The sequence below is a fragment of the Dreissena polymorpha genome, chromosome 9 (assembly GCF_020536995.1).
Source record: "Dreissena polymorpha isolate Duluth1 chromosome 9, UMN_Dpol_1.0, whole genome shotgun sequence".
Lineage (NCBI taxonomy): Eukaryota > Metazoa > Mollusca > Bivalvia > Myida > Dreissenidae > Dreissena > Dreissena polymorpha.
This window is the reverse complement of record NC_068363.1, coordinates 21,012,358-21,036,397: the sequence shown is the minus strand read 5'-3', so window position 1 is coordinate 21,036,397 and position 24,040 is coordinate 21,012,358. Positions and strand designations below refer to the sequence as shown.

The following is a 24,040-nucleotide window of genomic DNA, read 5'->3' as shown; positions in this document are numbered from 1 at the left end:
TATTACAAGTAAGTATGAAATATTCTTCAATCATTGGATTCTGTTAATCACACATTTTTGCAAATACCTGTCACAGTGAATCTTTAAAATTGAATTTAAATGAATTTGAAGTCATCCAATCTACAAACAACATCTAGTAAATACTGCTTATACACATGAATCTTTTCGACATGATCATTATGTACGGAGTACAGTTTGTGTCATATACGTTTAAACAAGACTCGGAGTTCTATAAAAACCTCTCTTTGGGAAAACGGGCATTAATGCATGTGCATGTGTTGTCCTCATGTGCAATCCACACATGCTAATCAGGGACTATACTCTCCGCTTTTATGGACTTTTTTGTTTGAATGAAGTCTCTTTCAACGAAAATCCAGTTTTGTGCACCTAAACAATCTTGTATGGCTGGCATTTGCTTAATGTAAGACATAAAGTATATATTATAGACAATATACATTCCATATATGTAAACGTATATTATAACTAAACATGTGTACGTAGATGTAAATAATAGTATTCCTCGTCATGGAACAAAAAGGGAGCAACAAGCATTGCACGATAATTATCAACCACATTAGTGCACATAATTCAAAACAAAATAATTGTTAATGGCGCCACATCATATCATTAGCGCCATTTTCTAAGCATTGGGGGAAAATTCTAAATTATCTACTACGTCGGCAAGAAGCCAATATGTTTTGTGCATGCAGTATCTAGTTTATGTTGTACGCAATCGTTTAATTGGGTGAACATTTTCTCGTAGCAGAGGACAAACTAATCGAAATGCTTTTTAAAACTCCACCATGCCTCAACTTATAAAGGTATTCACGTTTTTAATTGTGCTGAGAATGTATGTTTCTGTACATTTCTGGATGAATTAATCTTCCCTGAATCGCACTACAATTCCCGATTAAAAAAAATAATGCGAAATATGTTGAAAAACCCCCCATATAAAACTTAATCACCCTTTAAAATTATCCATTACATTTCAAAACATCCGGGCCTGAGCGCCACCTCGGAAGTTGCATTGGCTCATTTATTAATGCATCTCAAATAAAGAGGTGGCGCGCGTGATTAACGGCCGTGAGTCCTTGCAGTCTAATTAAGGACGACACTTCACGCTTTTTTGTTTAAAAGAAGTCTCATCTATACGGAAATCCAGACAAAATAGAAAGTGTCGTCTCTAATTAGCCTGTGCGTACTGCACAGGCTGATCTGAGACGACATTCTACGCGTAAGCATTAGGCCCCGTTTTGCTAGAACGAGGTCCATTTATTCATGAACAAGACTAGTAGTTTCTTACTATCGTACACACATAGGTTATCTCTTTTCAGTACTGGGATGAATTGCATATGTTGTGTAACGTTGCACTACATTCAAGTATGCGTGCGAGTGTATACAGTTTTCAAAGTTTACAACTGTCAATAGACCAATTTATCAGTGTAGTCCATCGTGTTTCAGGAAACATAAACAGGATGTTGAGCTTTAAGTTTTGAATTGAATGACAAGTTAAGTTGTACATTTGAAGTGAGTTGAAACGGGATACTATGAAGTATTATTTGTAAAGTATTTGTAATGGTCATAGGCGGAATTCAACGCGCTTTAAGTGTTATTGAAATAAAATATACCTTATATATTAACTATGGTACTTTCCTCTGTGGAATGTAATATAAACGACACCTCACTGAGTCATTGTATCAGTTGTCTTGAAATATATTTTACGACTACTACGTGAACTAAAATGCAAGTATATTTCAACTGTGTTTACATTTTTTCGTTTTTACAAATCCATTTGCACTTCACCTACGGAACATATGCAACAGTAAACGGGTTTATGTAATGAGATATGCTAATGATTTAACGGTTTTTATGAACTAACCAAACGTTTGCGGTTTACACATATGCCTGTTCTTTAGCAATTCGAAGTTGGAGAGAGAGATAGAGAGAAACGACCCCCACAAAGTTGGAAGTAACCGATCTATATAGGAAGTGCTGATTATAGTTAAAGCGACATGGACGAGAGCCCGTTACAAGCTAGCGATGGGCGGCGGTTTAAAGAGTAAGTCTTTTTTTTTTTAAACTGTTATACTATTTTGTTCAATCGTACAATGAGCTTGAATGGCATTGTTTTAAGTAGTTCTCCACGAAACTACGCATTATGCGTTCAAACGAAAATGATAAAAAAGGACATAATAACACCATCACCATCAGCTTGGTTTACAGCCTTCACAACAACCAACCTAATGCAATACATCAATCGTTATCCAACACCGACGAGCGTCGATGCTACTGCTACAAACATTACACGTATTTGAAACTGTCTGCTTCCAAAATAAATACTGAGACTATCGGTTCTTATGCTGCAACTTACATCACCCATTTTAAAGGAACTTTTTCACGTTTTGGTAAAAATGTTTTAAATTTGCAAATTGTCGTTGTTATGATTTTTGGGAGGAACAGTATAACTGATCATATACCATGATCTAAAATGTTCATTATTTGCATGTTTTGACGATTAAAAAAATAATGTTATAGAGCGTTACCAACGCGAAACGAATGAATAATTTGAGAGTTCTGGTGTTATCGTTATATTTTGTGACATTACGAGGTTTGCTTGTTTAATGCGAAAAATACACCACTCACTGTGTGCATAGTGCATTTTTAGATCGCTTTTGGGATCGCCTTTTGTCCGTCGTCCGTCGTGCGTCCGTCGTCAACATTTTGCCTTGTGAACATTCTAGAGGCCACCTTTCTTGTCTGATCTTCATGAAACTTGTTCAGAACATTTGTCCCGATGATACCTCGACTGAGTTCGAAACTGGGTCATGCTGGGTCAAAAATAGGTCACTAGGAAAAACCTTGTGAACACTGTAGAAGTCACATTTGATGTCCAATCTTCATGTAAATTTTGCCAAAATGTTTGTCTTAATGAGTTAAAATGTTGGTTGAGTTAAAAAATTGTTCCGGTCCGTTGAAAAACATGGCCGCCAGGGGTCGAGGCAGTGTTCCTTATGGCTATAGAGAAACCTTGTGAACACTCTAGAAGTCACAATTTTTGCCCAATCATCATGAAACTTGGTCAAAACATTGGTATCATTGATTTCTCGGATGAGTTCGAAAATGGTCCAGATCGGTGAAAAAAAACATGCCCGCCAGGGGGCGGGGGAGTTTTCTCTATATGTATACATGTATAGTGAAAACATGTGAACACTCTAGAAGTCACATTTTTGGTCCTTTATTCTTGAAATTTGGTCAGAACATTTGTTTCCTGGATACGACGGTTGAGTTTTAAAATGGTTTAGATCGGTAAAAAAACATGGCCGCCATGGGGGGGGGGGTCTTTTTCCTTATATTTATATAGTAAAAAAGCTTGTGGACACTCTAGAAGTCACATTTGTTTCCTAATCATCATGAAATTTGGTCAAAACATTGGTTATGTGGATATCTCGGACGAGTTTGAAAATAGTAGTGAACATTTGAAAAACATAGCCATAATAAAACAGAATTATTATGTTGATGATTGGTTGGGGATGAAGTGCAAAAAACATATTTTTGCCATCTGAAAACCCTTTATTAAATACATGTATTCTCAAAGTTTTAAGTAGTAATATTGATTTTATAAAAAAATACTTAGGCAGTTCTAAGTCACGCCCCAGAGAGAGAGAGAGAGTAGAATCTACTTTCCCACTATCTTGTATCAATTACATGTTAATTTGATGCAGTGGTCAGCTTACCAGCAGGCAGTCAATGAAAAGCAATAAATCACATGTAATGGGGCTGATAAGCTCAGGCTATATGTTTCCTTGATACCTTGATTGCAGATAAAAAGACACTGCGTTCATTTAACTGTGAATATTGTTAAGTTTTAAGCAACTGATTTGAAGTTTTATTCAAAGTTATTAATTTATTCTTAGTGTGGCGTTTTGTCAGATTTTCAAGAGGGGTCCATATTGCACAAGATCCTTCTCAGAAAGAAATAATGGTAAATTATTTGTTTATTTTAAGCATTGATTAATTTTGAATATCATAATTCTGGATATCAGTCCGTTGTTTGCCTATTTCTTTGAAATTTCAACAGAAGTTACCAAAATATTCTTTGAATATGCAGAGACTTGTGTTTTAGCTTCATTGTATATGATAGAAGTTACTAATTAAGCGAAATTTAAAAAATCTAGAAACCGGTGAAGGGCGGAGCTACCGTGTTTTTTTTTAAATTTCACCCAATAAGTACTGATTTATTTCAGTGTTCAACATCAGTTGACCTAATATAAATAGCTGGAATGTAGATAGCAGATTTACATACAGTTTACTCATGCACATTCATCCCGAACTCTTAATTATATTGATACCATTGTATAGCAATTGCTGTTCCCTGCAAAGGGCTGTAAACCAGGGGTTAGGCATCAAGCAACTGTCAGAGATACCCTATTCGGAGAACATGAACTTAATTGAAAACACATATTTACCATGCCATATAAAGCAACTATTGAAAGCACACTGAGAAATTTTCAATATAAATACATCCATAGAATTATAGCTACAAATAAATATATCTTTAAATGCAAATTATCTAACTCAAATCTGTGTGACTTATGCGGTGAAAACATCGAAACTATAGAACATCTTTTGTGGGAGTGCAAACTCATCAAGCCTATTTGGAATCAATTAGTATCTTTCTTGAACAACAGCACTAAACTTTAAACTATCTTTCTTAAATGTAAGTTTCGGAATTTACTCATTGAAATCAATAGACTCATAGACTGTTATAAAATTGTGAATTTTATTCTTATATTGATGAAATATTTTATCTTTAACATGAAGTACAAAAAACAAGTACCAAATTTTAATTGTTTTGTCCATAGTCTTAAACTAAAAATCCAAATTGAGAAAGAAATAGTCCTCAGCAATGACACAGTACAAATCTTTGAACAAAAATGGAATCGGATTAAACTCTCATAATGTTTGTCCACTTATATATATCTCACTCTAATGTTAGTTTATCTTTCTAAAATATTTTTGTATATTTTTTTTTCAATCTTATAAGATCATTGTGTATATACAACAAAACACACACATCCAGTATGCTTTCTTCCCACTTTAAACAACTCATCATTTTTCACAACTATTTTTCTGTTGTTCTTTTCTTTTCTCTTTAAAAAAACAAACACCTATCACAAACAACCAAAGAAGAAGCATATCTTGTATAACATGTCTGAACTTTATTGCTTTGTACAATATCTTATATCTTATATACTTTGTTGTATGATCATATACATTGTATGTATTATATTGAATAAAAAAAACTGTCAGATATAATGAGGTACCTGCCGTGGCTAATGGTTATTTCATTAGTCTGCGGTCATTAAATTACATGTAACAATATGTGTGACAAGTGGCCAGCACAGGAATTTCGGGCCTGACTCTAAACTGTAGGGGAGAAACAACTGTATATGACTTGAATTGTGTTTGACCTCCAATCATGAATGCATGGCTTGTCAAGAATGCACGCTTATTTCTCCAATGATCCCATTCATACACCTGCTTATCAGCAACTTATTAATTATCTATCGACTGTGCATGAATTGTTAATGTGATGTAACAGGCTTGCAGCTTAAAGGCCCTTAGTCCCTAGAAATAGGCCTCAGCTGGGAACTCACATCAAAGACCTTCAGACTGATAAGAATGGAACACAAATTTTTATGGCACACAGTTTATGGATGTCAGGTCAGTAGTTTTGGTGTGATTATCAAAGATGTGTGTTTTGAATAGGGTTGATTGTTGTTTTAATTGGAAATATCATTGCAAGGTGAGTCTGAAAATAGTTCCAGTTTGTTTAAAAGCAAGGGCCTGAAGTGGGTGGCAGATTTCTTTTTATTGCTATAGTGAAACATTGTGAACTCTCTATAAGTCACTTTTTCGTTCAATCTTAATAAAACATGCTGAGAACATATGTTCCTATAATATCTTGATTTACTTTGAAAATGGCTCCGGTGCTTTGAAGAGCATGGTTTCCAGGGGCGAGCGAATTTCTTCTTGTGAACCTTATGACAATATTTATGTTTCATGAAGTACTTTTATTATTTTGAACTCCACCTTCCCAGAATAGTTTAGTTCCTTTGGGTCTCAGGTGAGCGCCTTTGGGCCCATGGCCCTCTTGTTTACTGGAGCTATTGGTCCAAATGTTTACCTTTATCAAATTTTTAAGCATTTAATGACAAACTTCAATACATGCCAAAGTCTGTGAAAAAGTCAATTTAAGTTATTTACCATACTGCCTATCCCAGGTATGGTAACGGTACCACCTTGCATAACGCAACCACCACCACCACTAACACCGCCTAGGCCACAATTACCGTCGCCGTCATCATCATCATCACCATCATCATCTTCACAATCATCATCATCATCATCATCATTATCAACAACGTCAACAACAACATCACCATCAGCAACCTCATCGTTGTCGTCACCATCATCATCATTAATATAATTATTATCATTTTTATAATTTTTATAAAAACAAGCAAATTCGTTGAATTGATATCCCCCGCCAATATGCTTCTGGACACAAAATGTTATATTTGGCACTCAAAAAAGCATTTTTTTAAGATACAAAGATTCATAACTCCATTATTAACAGATGGTGTACAATGCCATTTGGCGTGCATTATCCTGTTATCCATATATATATACTCATACCAAGTTTCAATGAAAACCGCCCAAGCACTTCCAAGATATTGCTCCGGACGGACGGAAAGACGGTCGGACGGAAAGAGGGATGGAAGGACGGACAACGCCAAAACAATATCCCTCCACCTATGGCAGGGGATAATAATAAATATTAGTATTATTATCATCATTATTATTGTTTTGATTATTTGCATACGATTGCAGGATATTGCCGAATAATTCGCCATGCGAGAAAGAGACTGGTCCACTGATTAAGTATCAGCTGATTGCGATGATCATTTCGGTTAGTATTCAGTAAACGTATATTATTCTGTCAAGCAAAACTTCCCGACCAATGTCATCATTGCAGTTGTGTATTTTGTTCATGAACATGATCATGAATCAGTTGATGCTGATTAATACTATCCTAATGTAACCCTCATGGTTATGGGTGTATTGTATCCCAATCAACAGGACATCATAAATAAGATTTTTAATAGTTCACTTCTTTTAATAATGTTAGACTTTCAGTCAGTCTATAATGAGTTACAATCATACAAAATATGGTAGTTATTCCAGAGTTAATCTGACGGGATCTGAAATATATCAAACAATAAAATACTCAACTATAAAACAATAGTTCTGTTCTAGTTGCCTTAACATGTGTTTTATATGACTCGTATAAGATTCAGGTACAACAGTGACACCAATAATCATAAATACAGAAACGCAGCATACAAAACCTTACAAAAAATGAATAAGAATATTTCATTAAACACATTTATACAATTTATACAATTCTTTCCAATTTATGGAATTGAGTCCTTTTCTCTGTCACTTCACTGACACTCAGTATCGCTTCTTTCAAGCTACTGGTGCTGTAAATTAGAGCATGCAAACAGATATTATGGTGTTTTAACTGAGTGTATAAGTTGCTATTTAAAAGTGAATTTATTAATTTGCTGCCATTCTGAACATTCGCGAAATCATGTGATTTGAACATTAAAGATGTTCAAACCTCAAACGAATACAAAGAAAACAATGTATTGCAACTGTTTTCAATTACATACAATACAGTATTATATATATATATATATATATATATATATATATATATATATATATATAGATATTGAAAAACAATGAAGTTTTTTCTCTGTTTTATATAATTATTTATTATACAATATAATACAAACACAAGAACCAATACTGACCACTAGAGTGAACTTGAACTTGATTTGTACATAAAATACAAATGCCTGCTAGCTGTTCCCTCCGAATTGATCATGTGACCACAATCAACAAAATACAATGTTAAAATAATAGGTAAGGATTATAAAACACTAAACAAATCTGGAGAAAGTCGACCTGGTCACACTTATATTAAAATGTTCATTAACATGATAATGGATTGGTTGATGCTGTTTGATACGAATCGAATATTAAAATGTTCATGAACATGATCATAAATCGATTGATGTTTTTTGATACGATCAATCATAATAATAAAATGTTCATAAACATGATCATGAATCGGTTGATCTTGTTTGATACGATCCTAATAATATAATGTTCATGAACATGATCGTGAATCGGCTGATGCTGTTTAATACGAACATAGAATTAATATGTCGATGCTGCCAACGATGAAGACGATGCTATGGTAATTTTGATGAATATGGTGGTGATGATGCTGTTGATGGGCTCGATGATAGTGGTGATGCTGCTGAGGAATATGATGGTGTTGTTGATGATTGTGATGATAATTGTGCACGTGGTCGTGGTTATGATAGTACTTTGGATGACGATGTTTATGTTGTTGTTGTTGATTATGATGATGATGACGATACGTGTCTATTTTTATTGAGAAGCTTAACAAAGTATAAATGCAGTTATCTTAATTATTTAGTGATTACTCAACCCATTGGCAGTGTGACATTCGTGTTTTTAAGAAATTACCTTAAAATGTGAGCATTGTGAGTGCAACAAGAATCTGTTTAAACTACTGGTTGATGATTAAGTACTGTTTAAGAAAAAACACGAGCAGTGATTTTGTTCGCAATACATTTTACAGCGTGTACCTCTTGGATGGGAAAAAAGCGCGATACACCATGCAACTGGGAAAAATGAAACATAATCAATATGCTTATAAATATTAACACTATACCAATTGTTTGAGTCTTATTAATTAACCCATTTATGCCCAGTGGACTCTCCCATCCTTCAAAATTGGATCAATTTATTTCCAAAATTATGGATGTCTGGTATATTTATTTCTATTTTTAGAATATTTCTTACATAATTTCGTTTAAGCAAACAGTGTAGACCCTGATGAGACGCCGCATTATGCGGCGTCTCATCTGGGTCTACGCTGTTTGCAATGTCCTTTTTCAGGACGCTAGTCATAAATGGGTTAATAAGAAGCGCACAGAATTTAGAGATCCTTTTTATATGGGCTCCAAATATTACCAATATAAAGAGTAGGTTAATATTTGAGAGCGTCAACAAGTTGGACTACAAATATTACCAATATGAAAAGTAGCTAAATATTTGAGAAACTCAACAAGTTTGACTACCAATGGTTTTTAAGTGTATGTTAAACTGCGTTTTCATATTTATATTATAAAGTGCTACGGAATTAAGTTGCTCTACATAAACTCAATAAACCAATTATAAAGTTTATTGGAATTGTTCGGAATCTTTTGGGGGAAATTTTTGTTCGAATTTTGGGAAAAAATGATTTAATTTTCAGGGCGCGATCATTGCTATACTCTGTATTCTTGAGAAGCGCTCCGAACACACGAGATGCAAGGCATTATGGCGCCGACCAGCAGTCATCTAGTAAGACATTAACTATCAAGTTTACTTCGAATATTCTGTCTATTTATTTTCAAATTAGACTTATGTACATAGAATGAAAATCATTGCATTTATAATAAAAAAAATGGTGAAATATATTTCGTCTCTTTTCCATTTTCCTAAAATCATTTAAATTCGACGGCATGAAGTTTCGTGTTTGTTTTTACACATACAAAAATATAATTTTTCGTTGACCTTTTCTTTGATTTCTTACGTAAGGTATTAAATAAGCAAATTTCGTCGATCATTTCCCGATGTGTCTGTATTAGATTAATTTATCGGTAGACCCACGAAATCAACGAAAATTAATGTTCTGCGTACAATTACGATTATACATTATATCAGCTCAGTCTAATACACATGCTAGGCCATTGGAATTGTGCGGACAATTTCGGATACTCAGTCCAACCAATTAACATGCTGGAAATTGTTCGCACAATTTTACGGTAAATCAGATCAGTCACGTTAACATGCTGGACCATTGTTCGGACAATTTCGAGTATTTCAGTTTAGTCCAAATAACACGCTGGACTATTGTTGGGACAATTTCGGATACTCATTTCAGTCCAAAAACATTCTGGACTATTGTTCGGACAATTTTGGATACTCATTTTAGTACAATAAACATGCTTGACTATTGTTCGGACAATTCGGATATTCAGTTCAGTCCAGTAAACATGCTAGACCATTGTTCGGACAATTCGGATACTCATTTCAGTCCAATAAACATGCTGGACCATTGTTCGGACAATTTCGGATACATGATGTCATTTGGAAGTATCGCTGGATATTGTTACGTGCTCTTCAACATCAGAGGACTATTAAGCGCTGGTCCAGCTTGGTATCAAAGTACGTATCTAAACCATACTCAAGTCCTATTGAGGGGGTTCTCCGATGTCTGCTGTCTAATGGCCTATTTAATAATTGGTCATTATCAAACATTTATTTGAAAAGTCAGTCACACCCATTCGTTTATTCTGACATAGACAAATGCATAATGACGTGTTATTTATTGTCTTTTGATCCATTATTATTCATAAACAGAAAATGTTTCTCTTAGCACGTGTTTATATTTTCGTGCGTATAAAAATGTCATTTAGGTAGAATAATAAATCGACAACTTGTTTAAGTCATAGATACCGGAGGATCCTGGTAAATAAGCCACTAAAACCTCATTTATGTCACATCATATCCTGTACACATAAATATGTGATAATGGCGATTGTCGACTGCAAATATTGTCAAATCATTTATATTCCCCGGCAGGATGAGGAAATTGCGTTGGTCATTTTCCTATGTGTTTATGTCAAAATTGTGGATCTATCGCACACAATCAACCAAAATGGTCATTTTCCTATGTGTTTGTTTAGTTCGTGGATTTATCGATGCATATAATCAACAAAAATGGTCATTTTTTTATGTGTTTGTGTTTAATTCGTGGATATATCGATGCACAGAATCAACCAAAATGGTCATTTTTCTATGTGTTTGTGTTGAATTCGTGGATCTATCGATGCGCATAATCAACCAAAATGGTCATTTTTCTATGTGTTTGTTTTAAATTCGTGGATCTATCGATGCACAGAATCTACCAAAATGGTCATTTTCCTATGTGTTTGTGTTTAATTCGTGGATCTATCGATGCAAAGAATGAACCAAAATGGTCATTTTCCAATGTGTTTTTGTTTAATTCGTGGATCTATCGATGCACATAATCAATCAAAATGGTCAATTTCCTATGTGTTTGTGTTTAATTAGTGGATCTATCGATGCAAAGAATGAACCAAAATGGTCATTTTCCTATGTGTTTGTGTTTAATTCGTGAATCTATCGATGCGCAGGATCAACCAAAATGGTTATTTTCCTTCATGTTTGTTTTAAATTCGCGGATCTATCGATGCACAGAATCAACCAAAATGGTCATTTTCCTATGTGTTTGTGTTTAATTCGTGGATCTATCGATGCGCAGAATCAACCAAAATGGTCATTTTCCTATGTGTTTGTGTTTAATTCGTGGATCTATCGATGCGCAGAATGAACCAAAATGGTCATTTTCCTATGTGTTTGTGTTTAATTCGTGGATATATCGATGCACAGAATCAACCAAAATGGTCATTTTCCTATGTGTTTGTGTTATATCCGTGGATCTATCGATGCACAGAATCAACCAAAATGGTCATTTTCCTATGTGTTTGTTTTAAATTCGTGGATCTATCGATGCACAGAATCAACCAAAATGGTCATTTTCCTATGTGTTTATTTTAAATTCGTGGATCTATCGATGCACAGAATCAACCGAAATGGTCATTTTTCTATGTGTTTGTGTGTAATTTAGGGATCTATCGATGCAAAGAAGCAACCCAAATGGTCATTTTCCTATGTGTTTGTTTTAAATTCGTGGATCTATCGTTGCACAGAAGAAACCCAAATGGTCATTTTGCTAGGTGTTTGTGTTAAATGCGTGGATCTATCGATGCGCAGAATCAACCAAAATTAATCTTCAGCGAATAATAATGATTGTACCGTATATGAAGAAATTATTTGATGAAAATAAAAATTACAATAATGAATCGTTTGATATTTCAGCCTTGCTGATAATGCTGTACGTACTGGTCATCGGGTTTTTGTTTTACCCACTGTTCGCCTGTCTAACAACCAGCTGGGTGTTTGTGGGCTCCATATTGGGCCTGGGGTATTGCACATTCTGGTCAGTGAAGTATAATCATTTTAATGCAAATACACGTTGTTTTTTTAAAAAAAAAAGTAGAATAAATGGATCTTTAGAACTGTCTGTATAATTTGAATATTATATTCATAATGATATTCGATAGTTATAATATTTCACTGTTAATTGAAGAGCTATTAATATACGTTATAATAATGGTATATTATTCCTGTTCTAGCAATTTTTGTAATGAAATTATATTTGATAAAGAAAAAAAAGCGATGTGGGATTGATATTTAAGACCATACACAGTACGGTTATAATTAAGGTTTTTGTTGGCTATTATAAGCGAATTCATAGACTGCGAAAAGGCATTTGAGATATTTTAAAACGTTTTACAAACAAATGATTAATTAAAATGAAAATCATTTTTTTTAAAATATATTTCTTACGAACTTCGCTACAATGTGTATATGTAAAATGTCAAGTCATGGTTACATACATTTATATGTGTCATTTTCTGAATGTGTCGATGGTTTCAACCAAGAGGATCCCATTTATCCGCTCCTTTATTAGCCTCCCTAGAAAACCGGGCGTTATGCATGTGCGAATAGTGTCGTCGCAGATTAGCCTGTGTTGTTAACACAGACCAATGAAAGGACTATATTTTTCACTTATATGGTATTTTTCGTTTAAAGAAAGTCCCTTCTTAGCGCAATTCCAGTAAAGGCGGACAGTGTCATCCCTTTTTAGCCTGTATAGACCGCACAGGCTAATCCGGGACGTCACTTTACGCTTAAGCATTAACCCCCGATGTCCGAGAGCGCGGCTCTATATATTACCAGATTAGCGATAGCAACTCTTGTATCAATACAAGGTTGTTGGAGAATCAATTGCGGTTCTATGTATACAAATACGGGTAGTTCTATAAATATGTAAGGGCGAGAAACGCGGAAAAATATTTGTAGACAAATTATTTGAAACTTATACTTGTTATTGCTTATTATTTTTGAATGTCAGTATCATTAACTAGTATTACTATATAACACTCTATAGTTTAATAAAATAATATCACTCTGTTTCAGGTTATACGTTCACTTTATGCTTGTCATAAACTGTCCAAACGGAGGAGAAAACGTATGTAGCATTTAAACTTGTTTATCCCACATACTGTTTTATTCATTATATGTGGTTTTACAATTTCAGTATGTTTTGCCAACACGTATGGGAAAGCGCATAAATAATGCTGATTACGACACTTTGCGACTGGAAAGAAACACACCTAAATAATTAGTACAAAATATATTTTTCATGCTTATCAAATATCCATCAATTCTTTATTTGTTCTCTTTTGAAAACTTGCTCTGTTTTGACAAGATTCCAGATATTGCATCAACTGAAGATATGTTCTGTCATGTTAGGGAATTACCTTATTAACCTTCATTCTAGGGTTTAACGGGCCAAGAAATTGCGAAGCAACTTCCGGTGCTCGTGTGTACAATCGGTCTTGCATTCCGGTACCTGTACGTCCTGATACGGAACAGCATCCGGGCAATTAAAGCTCGATCAGCGGGACCATTTATCGAACGCGTAAGAACCTCATTTTACATTTGTGCTTGTTGATATTTACATTTTCAGTGTGCTGCTTTCCATTTTCAAATGAACAGATTTACGATTGACCAACCACATTTACAGATTTACGATTTATCAATCATATAAACAGATCTGCGATTGCCCTATTTAATTTAAAAATCTACGATTTAACTATTTCATTTACAAATTTACGATCGAAAATTGGTTCCGAGCACAGCTTGTACCATATTCCTGCCGCAAATATCACCACGTCATGACGTCCCATTAAAAATAATGGTTGATATTTATGACTAAAAGTATTTTGTTGTTGTTTTCTTGCATTTTAAAATGGACACAACATACAAGAAGCTCAATTATGTTGAAGATGACGGTGATATGCGTAAAATATAAAAAACTAACTAGAAATTATTCCATATCTTGAAAGATTTGCTTTGGAATGAAGTGGTTGCCGTTAACGCGGGAGAGGAGTTTGAGAATTGACTTACTGTTGAATTATTTATTTGTATTGGTCCGCATACAATGTTTAATGACTGTTTTCGTGGACAAGAACTTTCTTGGATTTATGATGTTCGAAAAACAGAATGAGCGTTGGTCAGTTTGGGGTCTGTTTATGTTTAATTCGTGGATCAGTCCACCCGTGAAATCGACGAAAATTAATGCCACGCAAATAATAACTGGGTTTACAGTAATTTATATAAATTAATAGAAAGATGAAGTTACGCCAAATCCACACAAATGGAAACTACAGTTTTACCAGCAGGAAAGAAACGCGGTCCTCAATAGAAGACGATATATTGTGTTTGGTTGTAAATGTACTTCTGTCATTTTATACATGTGATGTTTGCAAAATATAAATTTGTTTTGGCATATGTTGATTATTTTTTTCCACTCATAAGGTCTAATGCATTTAATGATTTATGAACTATAAACATTTAATAATTATTGCATGGTGTTCAGTTAAGTACAATATTGAATGTATATAAAAGTATAATTTCACACTCGTGACTGACCTATCATGCATATTTATTCAATAACCACTTATGAAAGTTTAAACTTAACAATCAGTGAACATAAATATAACCTTTTTTCAATTTAAAGGTTGAACGTCGAAAGTACGGCACTCCATATAACATCCAGTACGTTAAAAACCTGTTGGCGGGCAAGAAGTTATATCAGAACATGTCATACGCCGCCTTGGACGGCGAACCAAACTGGAAAACAAAGATTCGGTAGGCATCAAGATGTGGTACATTAATAAAAAATGATGTGATATTTACCTGTTTGCATATAACTGATGATGTTAGTAATGGTTTTACTTCCATATAATATTGCTATGTTGTCAACGATGTACTTACTTATAATTTTGATATAGTGTAAACGATTCACTTACTTTTTATGTTGATATAGTGTCAACGATTTACTTACTTATAATGCTGATATAGTTTCAACTATTTACTTACTTATAATGTTGTTAAAGTGTCAACGATGTACTTACTTATAATGTTGATACAGTGTCAACTATGTACTTACTTATAATATTGATATAGTGTCAACGATGTACTTGTTTCAATAGTGTCCACGATTTACTTACTTATAATGTTTCTATATAGTGTCAACTTATATTGCATTAATGGCTTATAAACTTAAAGCCAAATACCTTTTCTTAAAAATATGTAATGTAGTGCTTAAACGTGTGTATTTTCGGCACTCTTTTTCAGTGCACTTTTGCGCCAGTATATCTACGTAAATGACCCGACATTCAAATATTCGCCGAGGATCATTGGCATTTTCACAGTAGCCTTGATATGTTCATACCAGGTAAGATAGAATGTAACAAGGCTGTCAAGCTTAACATGCTTATTAAATTTTATTTACACGTAAAAGAATCATGAATATTGCTGGGCCAAGTGTGAGGTTGAGCGCTCTAAAACTGGTTTAAACCCCCAATGCTTCGCATTGACCGTTCCAAGGCGGTGACCCCAACTTTATTCATTTATGTGTTATGTATGCTGTTTTGTATGGTGCTGTTTTGTGCTGTTTTGTGCTGTTTGGGCAATTGGTCACTTGCCTTGCCTAAAATAAAGGACCAACCAATTGTGTATAATGAGAATTAAATACTGCTCCAGCAGCTGGAGTTTCACTTCTTTATATTTTATTAGTTATACTGTTTTAAGTTGTGTAAGATCAATTTCCAATAATCTCAATTTATCCTCCCATAATGTTCATATAACACAAATGTGTGTTTGTTTGTTTTTTAATTAAATTAAGTTAATAAAACAAATGACTTCTGGCAGTGTTTAAGGCTGTATTAACAAAGAGTCACGAAGTCAAATTTTCTTGGTTTTTAATGAGATGCAAAATATACTTTCCTGTCAGTACATGTAACAAAAGTCTCTGAAAAAATATTTTTTTAATTGGATGTATTAAACATGGTAGTATTTTATTGCTTGTACAGCTGCAAGAGTACCTTTCCTTTCGTGTGTCCAATGTACACATGATATAAACTGAAACAGAATCCCATCATTCAATAGTTTTTTAGCAAGTATATTAAGGCTTATTAAACATTACCATTACCTTCATGTTGGTAGCTTTTTCAATACGCTCATGCAATAGTAGCTTTCCTATATATGCGGACAACAGCATTCAGATCAGCAATGGTAAATACAATATTAGTTTTCTGATTAAAACGAATGTCACGGTGGAATAAAAACAAACACATTTTTGTGGTACTTTCGGGCAAAGCTCATTTTACCAATTCCCAATTCAGTACCATAGTGAAAATGGCTGTATGCAACCACCATAAAACCAGAACAGCCTGCGAGTTGCTCCTCGTTTGTTCAGATTGTGTGCTGTTTGCTGCTTATCAGTATTTTAGGATTGAAAATCAATTCTCTTAAAACTAGAATCTAGTAAGAAAGGTGTTCAATTTATTTTGATGCTTAAAGGTCAAAATGCGTATGTGAGTGGTAAAGGGTTAACTAATATTTACCCTCTTGTTTCAGTTCGGTATTATAATCTTACTGGGATCCTACCAGCTTGAGAAGTTGGTGAAGTTCCTGTACCCAAACACGACGGCCGAAAGCAACAGTACCGTCGACGACAGCGGTTATTCGTTCCTCAGACTTATGGTCAATACGGTCAACGGTAGGTCAATACGGTAAACGGTAGGTGAAGATGGCCGGCGACGGTAAACCAACAATGAAAGTGAATACGGTAAACGATTGGTACATATGGTCAACGGTTTTCCAAGACGGTCCAACGGTAAACCAACAATTATGGTAGATATGTCAATGGTAATCCAACGTAAGACTTATGGTCAATAAGGTCAATGGGAGGTCAACACGGTCAATTATAAGTCCATACGGTCGACGATAAACCAACAATGGTGGTCAATTCGGTTAACGATACGGTCAACGGTATTTCAGGACGGCCCAATGGTAAACCAACAATTATGGTAGATTTGCCAATGGTAAATAAACCTTAGACTTATGGTAAATAGGTCAACGGTAAGTAAACGCCACAACTCACAACCCATATAACTTAAGTTATAAGTATTTACTAAATCAAAGTGCAGAAAATTCTCAGAATGTTGCAGTTACAGGCTACCTGTTTTGATATGTGTTACATATTTATTGTAGCTGAAAAGATGTAACACGATGCACTAGATGTAATGTTAAACACAAAAGTTCACGTATGTCGACAATTTCAAGCATAATATGGTTAGTTATGTCAAATAATTGGCTTGATGATTCTTTTCTATATTTGAAAGCGTTTTATAACGTCTTCACTTATTTCTATATTTTGGTAAAATGTAATGAAAACATTGTGTTCTCATGTTCGACTAATTGGTATCGAAGTGTTGTGATTTGAACTAATTGTGGGTCTAAATGCGTAAGTAGTTAAGTATATTATTTCCAATAAATACTTGTATAACTTCGCACTCAGGTGTTTGTATCTGATTTTGGGGAAAGGGCCTGGCCTTTTTTGATAGGAAATAAATCACGCGAAACGCCGGATTTTGGAAGAAAAAATCACACGAAACGCCTGATTTTGGGGGGAAATAAGGACAGTCTTAAATAATCAATTAAGCATATTTTACTGTTTTTAAAACAAATTCAAGGAAACAGAAAATTTAATTATGCAATATTGTTCTATTTTCTACACTGGATCAGGTTAACTTATATATTTAAATGTTAAAAAAAAATTCGAGGGGAAAATGAAATCTAGGGGAAACTTTACCAGCGGAGGAGAACAAAACATCGGAGGGGAAAGGGCCGATTTTCGGCGGGTCACAAAGAAGGAAAAAAAACTGGCACTAAACATTAAAAAAAAATCCACTATCCAGTACCTTAACTCGTTTCAATTATTAAGGAGCCAAAATTAGCAAATATTAAACAACTTATGTTGGGAAACATTGCTTCTTATAGATTCATGTACATTTCTAAGCATATTTCTTTTGATCTTAATTTCAGTGTCGGCCTTGTTGTCTTTTATACTGTCGTCCCTGTTGACCCTGTTTTCAATCTTCCAAATTCTCACCAACTACCGCCACAATATCAAGCTGATGTTTAAAGGCATATTCAACCATTTGCCCTTTGACCGCGACGACAGAAACGCTGTGTTTGTGTTGGTAAGTTTGCAGAAGTTTTCGCATGTGTGTGAAACATTACTGATTAAATTATCTCACTCCTCGCCCTTTATAGACAATAAGCTCTTTGCTCATATTAAGTACATACCTATGTACTTTGCCAGGCAAACCCAACAATTGGCAAACAAAAGTATACACTTCTTTAAATATACCGATAACGTTATTTAAATATTGTAAATGGTACATCAAAACGAACGATTTAAAACCATTGAGTGTCAGCTGCTTAATTTATAATTCCGAAAATCAGACAAACAGTTTGATTTACACCACTGGCTAAATGTGTTTATATTTATTTTTCATTAGTCTGACAGCATGGCCTATGCAGGTTCACAAATAGCGTATATACTATGGGGTAAGTGGGCACGTTCAATACTCAAATCTTAATCAAATAATTGTCCAATATATTCTAAATATATATTCACATATAACATAAACTGATGAAGTTGCATTAAGATTCTTTCACACATCGGTAATACGGTTATTAATGTAATCATAATGTACGTGGCGGAATGAAATAAGTTATAAGAACGTTATAACATAGTATGGTTCATTGTAATATATGTTAGGATATTCTTTGTCAAAGAAGACGCAAACATTATTTATAAGTTTGCGATCATAAGTTTTGAAATATCAACACAAGAATATCCCTCAGTGTTCACTATATATATATATTGTTTGCGTTTGTAAGTCTCGAGAGACAATTGACTTGCGTCCCTTGAGTATGTCACTGTTGTTTATTCAACGTCTGGTTGCTTGTTGCTTGTGCAGCGTTCACTGTCGTTGTGGAAACCTTCTCTGCCGCATATTGCAAATATACAGGCCGATCTGCTTCCTGCCGCAGCTGTCTGCCCCTTTTTCTGTGCGCGTGTTGTTGGCAGGCTAGTGGAACATGTCTGTTTTGTTTTCAGGATACATCATTGTGTGGGCTGTTCTTCTTTTGACGTTCTTTGCACTCGCCTACCTTATCGTGCTGCCTGTGTTCGGACTAATCTCTCGAGATGTCCTGAAGTACATGTGGAACCTTCTGTACGTCGTGCATGTGAGCCCCTTCTGGAACAAATGGGATTAATGCATACATGTGCGTTTATTGTCGGTTCAGATTAGCTAGCGCCTCCGTACTAGCTAATCGCGAACAACAATTTTCGCATAGATTGGATTTTCGCGAAGAAGAGGCTTCCTTTTAAAGAACACATTGCATATTTACGGAAAGTGTCTTCCCTGATTATTTGGCGGACTGCATAGGCTAATCTGGATCTTTGCGCACATGCTATTAGTAAAGTTTTCTCAGAATGAGACTTGTATTTTAAAATTGTTCGGAAGGACAACTGATCTACATAACACATCAAGTTGCCATCATTTTTGTCTTTTAATTGAGTATTTATGTTGTATTTCATTTTTATTAATAAAGACCAAAGTTTGGTATTAATATATTCAGCAAATTGCATATAAAAGCTGTTCTGGAAAAGGTTGAGCTACTCATAGTTTGATAATAATATCTGTTGTTCTTGTAGATCAGGAGTTCTTATTTTCTACGCCTTTACGTTTGATAATAATATCTGTTGTTCTTGTAGATCAGGAGTTCTTATTTTCTACGCCTTTACGTTGCTACAAAAGTTATTCTGTCGTGGACTTCTTCAGACCCGGATATCGGTGGATTCGCAAGGAAAACAAGACACGTCCGTTATTTTGGCTTTGGACAACAGGTAGGTTTATTTGTATATCGGTATTGGAATATTGATGGTCTTATTCTGTTATAATATTCACCGGTTACAGTTATAGAAAGTTAGTTCTTACCGTTGGTTGCCCAGTATCAAAACCTATAGCGTATTCCAGGAAAATGACATAGGTATATACTTGCTTTGATTGGCCCAAATCGTAGATTTTTAATTGTGTTAGCTTTAGCTACTTTAAAATACAGAGGTATTTATGATAAATTGCGTGAATTTTTTACCAGCTTAAAAATGTTACCCTGTCTTTGACATTGACTAGCCCCAACTCCAATCTATTCACCCGTGCGAATTTGCGAACACTTATTTGTTATCCCTGGGTTATATTTGCAGGGAAATATTCCACAATGTCACTAATGTCACGTTCTTCTTCTACATCGTCCTCGAACTATACGTCTGTATTCGGTTATATTTTCAGGAAGATATTCCACAATGTCACTTATTTCACGTTCTTCTTCTACATCGTGCTCGGCCTGTTCGGCTGTCTTCTCACCATTATTAAGGGCATGATCCTGGGCATCATGTACCTCTCCAGGCTGGACAAGTGTGGTCTCGTAAATGGCTTCGAAACATGGGATAAAGGTCGCTGTAGATTGGGAATATTTGTGCTGTAACTTACGAATAGTTGTACTGTATATTACGTATTGTTGTTATGTAGCTTACGCATAGCTTTAACGAAATGTAAAATATACAAGTGTTGATAATAATTATATTAATGTTCTTATTCTGTTAATACAATAACAATTACCTGGGGTAAAGGTAAGAAACTTGTTTGGGGTATTTCAAATGATATTTAAATGCATTTGTAGAAATGATCTATACGATGACATGTTGCTCTTTAAACCTACCTGGTCATTAGGTGAAATCTATGAATAATGTAAAGCTCATCCGTCTACCATGTAAATCATGTAGATTTATCCTAAAAATTACAATTGTTCAGGTGAATATTATGTTTTATTCTTAGCATTGTATATCACTTCCGAATGAAAATGTCCAAATTTTTATCATAAGAATGATTGTGTTTTAGCCAACGAATAGAAAAGTTGTGGTTTAGCTTACGAATAACTGTGCTGTACCTAACGCTAAGTAGTGCTGTAGCCTTCGTTTAGTTGTACTGTAGCCTTTGTTTAGTTTTGCTGTAGCCTTCGTTTAGTTGTTATGTAGCTTATGTGTAATTGTGCTGGAGACTTTGTTTAGTTTTTTTGCTGTAGCCTTCGTTCATTTGTACTTTAGTCTCCCTTCAGTTGTACTGTAACTTCAAACTTCGTTTGTTTGTACTGTAGCATTCGTTTCGTTATATTGTAGTCTTCGTTTAGTTGTGCTGAAGCCTGAGTTGTACTTAGGTATTCGTTAAGTTGTTTTTTGTATTTAAAAGTTGTCGTTTATTTATAGTGGAACCATCGTATAGTTGTACTGTTGCATTCGTTTAGTTGTACTGCTGTCTTCGTTTACTTGTACTGTAGCCTACGTTTAAGTGTGCTGTAGCCTACGTTTAATTGTGCTGTAGCCTACGTTTAGATGTTATGTTGCCTACCTTCAGTTGTGCTGTAGCCTTCGCTTATTTTTACTGGAGCCTTCGTTTAGTTGTTCTGTAGCCTTTGTTTAGTTGTTTTGTAGTCCTTGTTTTGTTGTCCTTTACGCTACGTTTAGATGTACTGTAGCCTTGTTTTAGTTGTATTGTAGCCTTCATTTAGTTGTACTTTATGCTACGTTTAGTTGTACTTTAGCCTTCGTTTAGTTGAGCTGTAGCCTTCGTTTTCATACCCCCACAAACGAAGTTAAGGGGGTATATAGGATTGAGCTGTTGTTTTCATCCGATCTTCACCAAACTTGGTCAGATGTTGTTTCTAGATAATGTCTAGGTCAAGTTCGAATATGGTTCATGCCGGGTCAAAAACTAGGTCACGGGGTCACTTAGTGCGTTTTAAACATTGAGCATGGTGTCAGCTCTCTAATTCAAGTTGTTTTTATCCGAGCTTTACCAAACTTGGTCAGAAGTTGTATCTAGATGATGTCTAAGCCAAGTTCAAACATGGGTCATGGCAGGTCAAAAACTAGGTCACGGAGACACTTAGTGCGTTTTAAACATCGAGCATGATGTCCGCTATCTAATTCAAGTAGTTTTTATCCATTCTTCACCAAACTTGGTCAGAAGTTGTATCTAGGTGATGTCTAGGCCGAGTTTGAATATGGTTCATGCCGGGTGAAAAACTAGGTAATTGAGTCACTTAGTGCGTTTTAAACATTCAGCATTGTGTCCGATCTCTAATTCAAGTAGATTTTATCCAATATCTTCACCAAACTTGGTCAGAAGTTGTATCTAAATGATCTCTACGCCAAGTTTGAACATGGACCATGCTGGGCCAAAACTAGGTCACGGGGTCACTTAGTACGTTTTTTAACATTCAGCATGGTGTCCGCTCTCTAATTCAAGTAGTTTTCATCCGATCATCACCAAAGTTGGTCAGAAGTTTTATCAAGATGACCTTAAGGCCAAGTTTGAACATGGGTCATGCCAGATCAAAAACTAGGTCAAGGGGGTCGCTTAGTACGTTATACACATTCAGCGTGGTGCCCGCTCTTTAATTCAAGTAGTTTTTATCCGATGTTCACCATGCTTGGTCAGAAGTTGTATCTATATGATGTGTAGGTCAAGTTTGAACATGGGCCATGCCGGGTCAAAAACTAGGTCACGGGGTCAATTAGTGCGTTTTAAACATTGAGCATGGTGTCCGCTGTTTTTTGTGAAGACAACATGCAAAATATTCTATGTCAATGCGGCATGTGGGGGTATTCGTCACGTCTGTGTCAAGGCTCTAGTTTTTACTGTAGCCATCGTTTAGTTATGTTGTAGCCTACGTTTAGTTGCGTTGTAGCCTACGCTTAGCTATACTGTAGTCTTCAATTAGTTGTTATATAGTCTGCGTTAAGATGTGTTGTAGCCTTCGTTTAGTTATACTGTAGTTTGCATTTAGTTGTACTGTTGCTTACGAACAGTTGTGCTGTAATTCACGAATAGTGGTGACGTAGTTTACGGATAGTTTTGATGTTGCGTACCAATGTTTGTGATGTAGCTTAATAGTTGTTACGTTGTTAACGAATAATTACCGGTAGGGTGTTTATTAACAAAGGCGAGAATCTGACACGAAAATACAATATTCTCTAAATACTGTTGTTTGTTATAATTCATAAAGTCGTTTTTTTTTTGTTCGTTAGGTTATATGAACTACGTTAGTTTCCTCCACTTCGAAGAGTGCCATCGACACCCGGTCTTGTTGGTATTTTGTGACATTCTGATTGATGGTATGCCACACGACCGGAACCAGGCTCGCCTTAACACATACGGAACCGTTGATGACGTTTCAACAGACGTCACTTATTCCAGCTCTTGGACTGCGTTAGGAAGGCCGAGACGTCGTTGGTTGAAAGCGTACACTATGGTGAGGAATTCATCTGTGAGAGCAAAACAGATTGAAGCAGACTATGACACGCTAGAGGACATTGACATCACTGATCTTTCTGACCAGGATAGCATTGACGTATCTAATAATGACCTGCCAAACACTGGCGTTGCTCATCATGATCAAACTGCCATGCACATGGATCATAACGATAAATCAGTGCTAGTTTAGTTGATGTTGTTTTGTGGGGAGGGAGGTCATAGTTTTGTAAAACGATAAACTGTTAAGTGCCAGTGCATACAGTTAATTTGTTATTTGCTTAATTGTATATGTTTATATATTCTAAATTTATATAAATTATATATTAATACATTAAACTCATAACAATAAAATGAATTGAGCATTGTTTTTTTAAGCTTTCCATATTGCAGATTTAGTACCAATACTTTGATACGGTAAAATGTCTTAAGATTTCCAT

The 24,040-nt window shown here is 35.0% G+C and overlaps 2 protein-coding genes across 7 annotated transcripts in view; one reads left to right on the top strand and one right to left on the bottom strand.

Annotated features, from left to right (window-relative positions):
• Positions 1–24,040, bottom strand: part of LOC127846695 (NLR family CARD domain-containing protein 4-like) — a 755,110-nt gene that overhangs the window by 459,398 nt on the left and 271,672 nt on the right. The window lies entirely within an intron of this gene.
• Positions 1,369–23,958, top strand: LOC127846697 (stimulated by retinoic acid gene 6 protein-like). Of its 4 annotated transcripts, none has more exons than XR_008033619.1 (17): positions 1,369–1,743; positions 1,917–2,059; positions 6,895–6,973; positions 9,422–9,510; positions 10,247–10,377; positions 12,115–12,235; positions 13,279–13,330; positions 13,643–13,783; positions 14,885–15,015; positions 15,505–15,604; positions 16,789–16,930; positions 18,259–18,416; positions 18,738–18,786; positions 19,343–19,473; positions 20,006–20,137; positions 20,580–20,743; positions 23,378–23,522. XR_008033619.1 is itself a non-coding variant. In XM_052378181.1 (17 exons), the coding sequence occupies exons 2-17, from the start codon at positions 2,013–2,015 to the stop codon at positions 23,791–23,793; spliced, it is 2,070 nt and encodes a 689-aa protein (XP_052234141.1). In that variant the 5' UTR covers positions 1,377–1,743; positions 1,917–2,012; the 3' UTR covers positions 23,794–23,958. The 4 variants fall into 4 exon arrangements, 3 of the variants coding, with proteins under 3 accessions (XP_052234141.1, XP_052234142.1, XP_052234143.1); XM_052378181.1 differs by having other exon boundaries at positions 1,377–1,743; positions 19,343–19,460; positions 23,378–23,958; XM_052378182.1 differs by having other exon boundaries at positions 1,396–1,527; positions 19,343–19,460; positions 23,378–23,958.

What these genes read in the sequence shown, in the direction of transcription:
- LOC127846697 (XM_052378181.1), top strand. Translation starts at nt 2,013, where the DNA reads ATGGACGAGAGCCCGTTACAAGCTAGCGATGGGCGGCGGTTTAAAGA. An exon ending in GTCCAAACGGAGGAGAAAAC is followed by an intron (nt 13,331 to 13,642) that starts GTATGTAGCATT and finishes CCTTCATTCTAG; the next exon opens with GGTTTAACGGGCCAAGAAAT. An exon ending in AAGTACATGTGGAACCTTCT is followed by an intron (nt 19,461 to 20,005) that starts GTACGTCGTGCA and finishes TTGTTCTTGTAG; the next exon opens with ATCAGGAGTTCTTATTTTCT.